Source organism: Carassius carassius, chromosome 6 (assembly GCF_963082965.1).
Source record: "Carassius carassius chromosome 6, fCarCar2.1, whole genome shotgun sequence".
NCBI lineage: Eukaryota > Metazoa > Chordata > Actinopteri > Cypriniformes > Cyprinidae > Carassius > Carassius carassius.
This window is the reverse complement of record NC_081760.1, coordinates 15,162,564-15,171,143: the sequence shown is the minus strand read 5'-3', so window position 1 is coordinate 15,171,143 and position 8,580 is coordinate 15,162,564. Positions and strand designations below refer to the sequence as shown.

Below are 8,580 nucleotides of genomic sequence, written 5' to 3'. Positions count from 1 at the left end.
CCAATGCTTCATGCACATCGCTCGTGCGTACGCGGAAATCATGACGTCATCTCAGCTGTTTTGGCCTCCAGTGCAGTCTGTCGCAAGTGTAGACGTAATTTTCGTTTCAGGAATACATCACGGGTTTACTAGTAGTATTATGCAGCTCATTTCATGTGCAGTAGCATTGCATGAACAGTGGCGTGTGTCAATGTAAGGGTTCGCGCTGCTTTGTGTGGAAACGCTGCTTTTGCAGAAAGTAGAAAGCATGACGTCATGAGCTGAGCTCTGAAACGTTTGAGATCAAAGGCACCGCGGTTAAGTTCTCAGGCACCGAACGCCGCGGTAACATCTGTTGCCATGCAGCAGTCAGAGAGCGGCGGAGGGGCGGCGACTGCTGAAGTCCAGCTCAACGACCAGCCCAACGCGCTCATCGCGTGTAAAGTGCCCGAAGAGGTTTTTAATGAGCAGCAGTTAAAGGTAGGCGTGCTCTCACACTGCTTTACCCCGATTATTACTCACAGCAGTGAGACCTGACCTCGCGGAAGGAAGAGTGTTTTAGAAGAAGAATCAGAATGAGCTTTATTGCCAGGTATGTTTACACATACGAGGAATTTGTTTTCGTGACAGAAGCTCCGCAGTACAACAGAATGACAGCGACAGAACATAAAACACATAATAAAAGAATATAAAAATACAAAAAATACAAATAAGTAGATAAGAAATGACAATATACAAATTGACAATTGTAGGCAGGTATTCCAAAAATGCAGTTATTATGTACATGTATATTATGTGCAAAATTTAAGTGTATACTAAGTATGTGTGTTAGATAAATTAAGTGTATGTGTATATAAATATAAAGTTTAGTGTGTTCAGTGTGTATCAGCTGTTCATAAGATGGATTGCCTGAGGGAAGAAACTGTTCCTGTGTCTGGTCGTTCTGGTGCTCAGTGCTCTGTAGCGTCGACCAGATGGCAACAGTTCAAATAGGGAGTGTGCTGGATGTGAGGGGTCCAGAGTGATTTTAACAGCCCTTTTGCTCACTCTGGATAAGTACAGTTCTTGAATAGATGGGAGAGTTGAACCGATGATTCGCTCAGCAGTCCGGACTACCCTCTGTTGTCTTCTGAGGTCAGATTTAGAAGCTGAGCTGAACCAGACAGTTACTGAAGTGCAGAGGATGGATTCGATGATGGTGGAGTAGAACTGTTTCAGCAGATCCTGTGGCAGGTTAATCTTCCTCAGCTGGCGAAGGAAGTACAACCTCTGCTGGGCCTTTTTCACAATGGAGTCAATGTGAATGTCCCACTTCAGGTCCTGAGAGATAGTGGTGCCCAGGAACCTGAATGACTCCACTGCAGTCACAGTGCTGTTCATGATGGTGAGTGGGGGGAGTGCAGTGGGGTTTCTCCTGAAGTCCACGATCATCTCCACTGTTTTGAGCGTGTTAAGCTCCAGGTTGTTGAGAGTGCACCAGACAGCCAGCTCTTTAACCTCCTGCCTGTAAGCAGACTCGTCACTGTCCTGAATGAGGCCGATGAGTGTGGTGTCGTCTGCAAACTTCAGGAGCTTGACAGAGGGGTCCTTAGATGTGCAGTCATTAGTGTACAGGGAGAAAAGCAGTGGGGAGAGAACGCAGCCCTGGGGAGCTCCGGTGCTGATTGTACGGGTGCTGGATGTGTATTTTCCCAGCCTCACTAGCTGCTGCCTGTCTGTCAGGAAGCTGTTGATCCACTGACAGACGGAGGTGGGCACGGAGAGCTGAGTTAGTTTGGGCAAGAGGAGGTTTGGCATGATCGTGTTAAAAGCCGAGCTGAAGTCCCCAAACAGGATCCTCACATAGGTTCCCGGTCTGTCTAGGTGTTGCAGAACATAATGCAGTCCAATGTTTACTACATCGTCCACAGACCTGTTTGCTCTGTAGGCAAACTGAAGAGGATCCAGCAAGGGTCCAGTGATGTCCTTCAGGTGAGCCAGCACCAGTTTTTCAAATGACTTCATGACTACGGATGTTAAAGCCACAGGCCTGTAGTCATTTAGTCCTGTAATTTTGGGTTTCTTTGGGATGGGGATGATGGTGGAGCGTTTGAAGCATGAAGGGACTTCGCACAGCTCCAGCGATCTGTTGAAGATCTTTGTGAAGATGGGGGCCAGCTGGTCAGCACAGGATTTCAGACAGGCTGGTGTAACACAGTCTTGGCCTGGTTCTTTTTTCCTTTTCTGCTTCCGGAAGACCCGGCGCACCGCATCCTCGCTGATCTGTATTGCAGGTGTGGGGGAGAGGGGGGATGCAGGAGGTGTGAATGGTGAGAGTGCTTGATTGGAGAGGTGTTCAGGATGGGTTGCAGGAGCTGTTAATGGTGTGAATGGTTGTGTGGAGAGGTGTTCAGGGCAGGTGATGGGTGTTCTTTCAAACCTGCAATAAAACTCGTTCAGATCGTCTGCCAGTCGTTGATTCTCCACAGTGCTGGGGGGTGGTGTCTTGTAATTGGTGATCTTCTTTAGACTTTTCCACACTGATGCTGAGTCGTTCGAAGTGAACTGAGTCCTTATTTTTTTTCAGAATAATTCCTCTTTGCCACTCTGATCTCCTTTTCCAGTGTGTATTTAGCCTGTTTATACAAGACATTGTCCCCCTTCCTGTAAGCATCTTCTTTGGCCTGACGGAGCTGTCTGAGTTTTGCAGTGAACCACAGTGTGTGTGTGTGTGTGTGTGTGTGTGTGTGTGTGTGTGTGTGTGTGTGTGTGTGTGTGAGAGTGTGTGAAATGAGTCATGTTTTATTTTCTGGACCAAGACTAGGACATGAGCACTGCACAAATAAAAATGACTTTTTTTTATGTATCACGGTAATACTGTATTTTTAGTCATGTTTTAACATGTACTTTGGTAAAGCCGTCAGAAGGATATTCCGAACAGTCGATAATAACATCCACACGATTACAGTCAATCAGTTACATTGTAAAGCCAAAAGTTGTATATTTGCAAGAAACAAATCCATCAAGACGTTTTTTTTTAATCATAAAACTACTGTTTTCAACTATATAATACTTCCTCCAATGAAAGTCCATCGCCTGTCGTCTTATCACATCAAAACCTACCCAAATATTTGTGTAGAACTGTTTTGGCATGTAAATGATGCTTGATCTCTGCATATTTCTCTCCTGATTCAGACCATTGACTTTTTCACTGGAGAAAGTGTTATTCAAAGCAACATTTTCAAAGTTAAAAATGTAAAGATGGATTTGTCTCTTTCAAACACGCAGCTTTTTACTTCACAAGATTTTCCCTCATGAACTTGTGATGTTTTTATCAGCTGTTTGGACTCATTCTGACTGCACCAATTTACTGAATTAATGTTAAATGTTAGATGTTAGATTGTAATGTTAGATAAATGTTAAATTTCTGCAATTCTGTTTTGATTAAGAAACTCATCTACATTTTTGATGGCCTGAGTGTGAAGACATTTTCACCAAATGTTTGTTTTGGGGTGAACCATTCCAAGTAATTTCTTGTAAACCTTATTGTAAATATGACACATACAGTGTATAATGTTTTTGGTGTGGCTTATACCATGGCACAGGAGACTGGCTCAATTGATTTGTTTGGCATATGTAGCAGAGATGTATTGTGATGGAGTACGACTTGCAAAGATGACCAAGACAAGTGACAACTAGCAAGCGTTTAAAGGGTCACTCCACCCATTTGCATTAAGAGGTCCATTGTTAGAAAACCAGTCATACTATCGAATGGTTGTGCAACATTCTCTCATTTTCCCCTGAGACGAGAGAAATCCACTATTTACCTTTTTCACTTCCTCCTACAATGACGCAAAAATCGTCATTTGACGTCATTGTAGGAGGAAGTGTAAAAAGGGTGGATTTCTGTAAAGACTACAAGCACAAGTAGTCTGCCCATAGGGGGTTGTACCTAATGCGCTAACAGACCTATCACACATCAGTGCCTGTACGTTTGATTTCACCGGGAGAAACTTGGAGGAAAATACTGATTTTTCAGACGGATGCATTGGGGAGGATTTTGATTTAGACGAAGTTATGTTAGAAACGGATGTTCGTGGCTACCTTTATGAGCCACAGTACAGCGACGAGCAGCTAAAAAAACATGAAAAGCGTCAAACTAACACAGTAAAACATGGTTGATTTACATCGATAATAGCAAACTTATATATAACATTTAGCTAAGTGTCTAACGTTACATTATTACGTTACATACTAACTTTACTTACTCATTTCTTGACAAGTGTAACGTTAGTTACTGAGGCAGACACATTAAAACAACAAGCGAGCAAAACATACAAGATATTTAGTTCGTAAACAGAAAAATCATAGATGTGTTTCTTTACAGCAGACGACTATGTCAGTGTGTGTTCTCAGTAGCCACTAGCTGCTAATAGAGTCTAGTCAGAAATAACATTACCTCCAGGCAAATGCATTTAGTGCTGCTAGAGCTGGTGGTTCCCGACGTTCCTGGCTTTTCGTTGTCGTCGTCTGGCAAGGAAAATACTGAAGGAATTGCGTTTTTCAAAAGCGCGGGTCTCTTCAATCCTAGGGGGTTAGGCGCATAATCTTCGGGCTTGAAATGTAAACTGCACACCGTCTGATTTTTTAGTGCTTCAAGTGTTGTGTCCTCACCGAACTTAGGGTTATTGATAACGTTAGCCCGTAGCCACTTTTTGCACAAGTCCGTATCTTTCGGGAATCTGTGAATACTTTTCCTTGTTCTTGAACAACATCCCGGTACTATGCAAGTGCACACCATTTTGTCACAAAAACATTAATTGGGTCGCAAAATAACTCTTCACAACAAATTGTGCCAAATAATTTACAATCGGTAGCGTAGAGGAGAGCTCAACTAATCCACATTGATGGGCGGAGTAGTGGGAGTGGCCTGCGGAGCTGAGTATTGCAATGCACTATGGGGATTGTTGTCTACAGTCCACAAGCTCTAAAAAGTTATTTTCTGCCTTTTATAGGCCCAGAAGGACCAAAATAAAAAAAAATGATACTATTCTACTATATATACGACCCACTTTCAATACACATTCATGTCTCCACGGGTGGAATGACCCTTTAAACGATGTGTGCATCTGTGTCGGGGTTATTTGACACCCGATGACACACGCGATCTTTGCGTCATTTGTTTGGGTGAAGAGCACGCATGCAATGTCTTTTAGGAGGCAATCTGCGTGCATTGTTAGCGTTTTTTCAATGGAAAAAGCTCCGCTCTCATTCGTCTCTCTTCTGAAAGAAAAAGGGAAAAAAAAGGCAGCCATCTGCTTCCCGCGGTTCAGGACCTGTCCGCGCGTGGAAGAGAATGAGCTCGTGAGAATACAGGTGGATCTGTCTGAATGGTTTAAAGAGGGACTTTCCCTTTTGCGCTCGAAAAAAAAAAAAAAAGTGCGGCGGACGAGAGAGAGCCTCGGGAGGAGGATGTTATATCTTTAACACTTTCTGATACTGAGGTTAGTGCTCTGCGGTGTTTTTACCCAGGAAAAGCAGGAGATATTTGAGGATGGTGAAGAAGCTGAGGCTGAGCCTTCTCAATTCTCCTGCCCTGTGTATGTAGAGCTGTTGGAGGTTATTGAGCGAAAATTATCTTTTGACAATAACCCTCCATCTCAGGTGAGCCTTTTATTTCTGCATGATCTCCATACAGAGATTAAAAATAAATGAAAGATGCCATTTTCTTCTCGCATCCATCGGTTTCGGCATGAAAGTAATCTGCCGACATCGAGGTGATGTGCGAAAGCGGCTATGAGGGAATGCCCCCTGCAGAAAGAGCAGAACTTTTTATAAATAATTTATACATTTTCATCTTTGGAAAGTTTTTCTTTCTGCAGGGGAAACATCCTCTCTTAATCTCCCTCCTTGCCATTTAAGCCCCTTCAGAAAATCATCTCGCTTAAATAGCAAGGCATACGCAGTAGCAGGTCAGGCTGTGGCTTTATTACAGCACAATGCTGGTGCTTCAAGCATATCAGACTGATCTGCTAAGAGACCTGGATAGAGGCAGGGGCCTTTTTCTGATCAGGTAGCTGAGCTGCGCCGCATCATGGATCTCTCACCGTGCTACAAATCAGGCTGCCTCCGCTATGGGCAGGACTATGGCGGCCATGGTGGAAGCGGAGAGACATCTGTTGATGAACCTGGCAGACATCGGGAGGAAAGAAAATGCTTTCTTTTCGATGCTAAGGTTTTGCCTTCTGAACTTTTCGGTTTTTCCGTTGAGACGGCGATTTGAGAAGTTCAGGGAGACAAAGGCGCACTCTGCTGCTTTCAGATCCTTCGTTCCACGAAGGTCCAGGTCTGAGCCCAAACAACATAGGGGTCCTGGTCTGTCTCGATCTGAGGATCAAAGACGGGCACAGAAGGCTAGTGTCGCAACTCACGCTCCTCCCCCACCTGTGGGCAGGGGTTAGAGGAATCGTGGGTCACGAGGAGGTAAGCAGAACCTAAGGGGTATGATCTAGACAAGGCAGCGTTCTCGTCCGAGTGATACCAATATTTTTCAGCAACATTTATTGTTTCCGTCATTTTGAACAAGCTTACACACAATAAGCTTGAACCTTACACATCGTGTTTTGTAGCTGAAAACATTTAACAATGCGTGCAAACAAACAAAATTACAGATTAAAAGCTTAAAAGCAAAAAAAAAAAGTGAAGAAAAAACGTAAAGCAGCCTGCAGCAATTAGGCTATTGTAGAACGTAGCCTACACTTAACATTGAAACTTTTAAACTGTCAGCAAATCTTTTTTGTTTTTTTTTTCTATTGTTTTACATGTTCTTGTTAAGAAACACGGGCATGTAAACATGATCGGGGTAAAGTCGGCTCCTTAGTCTGTTAACAATAAGGCCGGCCGCAGAGAAAACGTCCTCTGACGACACAGACGTTGACGGGACTCACAAATAACGGTGTGCTAAGCGAACAAGTTTTGTGCACAAGTTCCAGGCGCGTCCACACCGCATCGAGTTAAAAACATCTCAACTTTTCAGAGAGCCGCAAATGCACCGCAGGTCATGTGACAAGAACTAAACATTCAGCTTCATCCTTTCCATAACAACGTTGAAAGCTCAGCCAAGATGAAGGAACAGCTGATTAAAGCTGTATATGGATTGCCATTTTGAAATAAATTTAGTAGCAGAGCTACTGAAAGCGATTTTTTTTGTGCTGCAAATCCATTTATCCTTTGCTGAAATTTCCATGTCTTCATGGAGAGAGCGCATCATTGTTGCTTAGCAACGGCAGACGCCTCAGGAGCGCTTCTGCCCGAGCGCTTTGGAAAGAAAGAGAAAGCTGTGCGCCTAGCGTTTTCAACGCGTTTTTAGGCGCGATATGTGAACGGCCCCTTATTCATTCATTAATTAATTTTAGCTTGCATACATCTTCAAATATGCTGTGGAGAATCACAGAAAGTGACCATATTAGGTTTTATTGTGAACTTTTTTTTTAACATTTTTATTTATCGAATAATTAGAGCAGAACGAATATTCAAATGTTCGACTATCCGTGCACACCCCTAGTTGGTAAAAGCCCCGTTCATCTTGGGCGCCACTCCACCTATGTATCCTCGGATACCTATCTAAACAGGGTGTTGCTACTGTCGAGACAGCTCTTTCAGCAAGCTTATGCGTAAGCTAGCGGTAGCCCCTGTGTGACAGGCAAGACTTAGTATAAATGCTAGGTTCTCAGCCGTATCCCTTTAAAGGAATCTTTCCTGATTCCAAGCCTTCAGCTCTACCCTGGGCCGAGGCCCTAACAATTAAGTTGGGTATGTAGCTTAGGCCTTTTGGCCGTAAGGGGTTCTGGGGCAACTCCCATGGAAATGGTAGAGTTGGTACTTAGTGCTTGCCATGATTCTGGCCTGCACTCCCCTCAGCATGGCGGCGTGGGTATACTGTTCCCCAAAGCGACCCCTAGAGAACGCAGTTCGATGTTCCCTCGAAAGGGAACTGTCTCAAGTTACGTATGTAACCATAGTTCCCGGAGTAGGGAAAGGAGACACTGCGTCCTCTAGCTCCCTGCCATGCTTCGGACGCAAGCTTCAGACGAAGAAGATTATGACGTACTCTCCCGGTGCTTATTTATAGCCGAGCCGGTAGTGACGTCGGAGGCTGTCGCCGGCAAACAAGTTGGTGTTTTTTCAATGTATGCTTCAGACATTTATTTTTCATTTATTTATTTATTTATTTATTAACTTAATGGAATCTAAATTAGCAATTTGACAATAATTGGAATCATAAAAAAGAATCGAATGCATTTATCTAAAAAAATTCTTAATTTGCTGCTTATTAATAGTTAGTAAGGTAGTTGTTAGGTTTAGGTATTGGGTAAGATTAGGGATGTAGAATAAGGTCAAGTAGAATAAGGCATTAATATGTTTTTAATTAGCACTAATACATGGCTAATATTCTAGTAATATTCATACTTATAAGCAACTAATAGGTGTTACCTATTCTAAAGTGTTACTATATATATATATATATATATATATATATATATATATATATATATATATATATATATATATATATATATATATATATATATATATAATATATATACCCATGTGACACTCAAG

General features: G+C 42.9%; 1 protein-coding gene across 1 annotated transcript in view; it reads left to right on the top strand.

Annotated features, from left to right (window-relative positions):
* The window catches only part of LOC132142415 (calcipressin-1-like), a 49,139-nt gene continuing 40,559 nt past the window's right edge, over positions 1-8,580 (top strand). Inside the window, exon 1 of the mRNA XM_059552263.1 lies at positions 1-459. Coding sequence (XP_059408246.1) covers positions 340-459 — 120 coding nt within the window. The 5' untranslated portion in view covers positions 1-339. The remainder of the gene's footprint in view (positions 460-8,580) is intronic.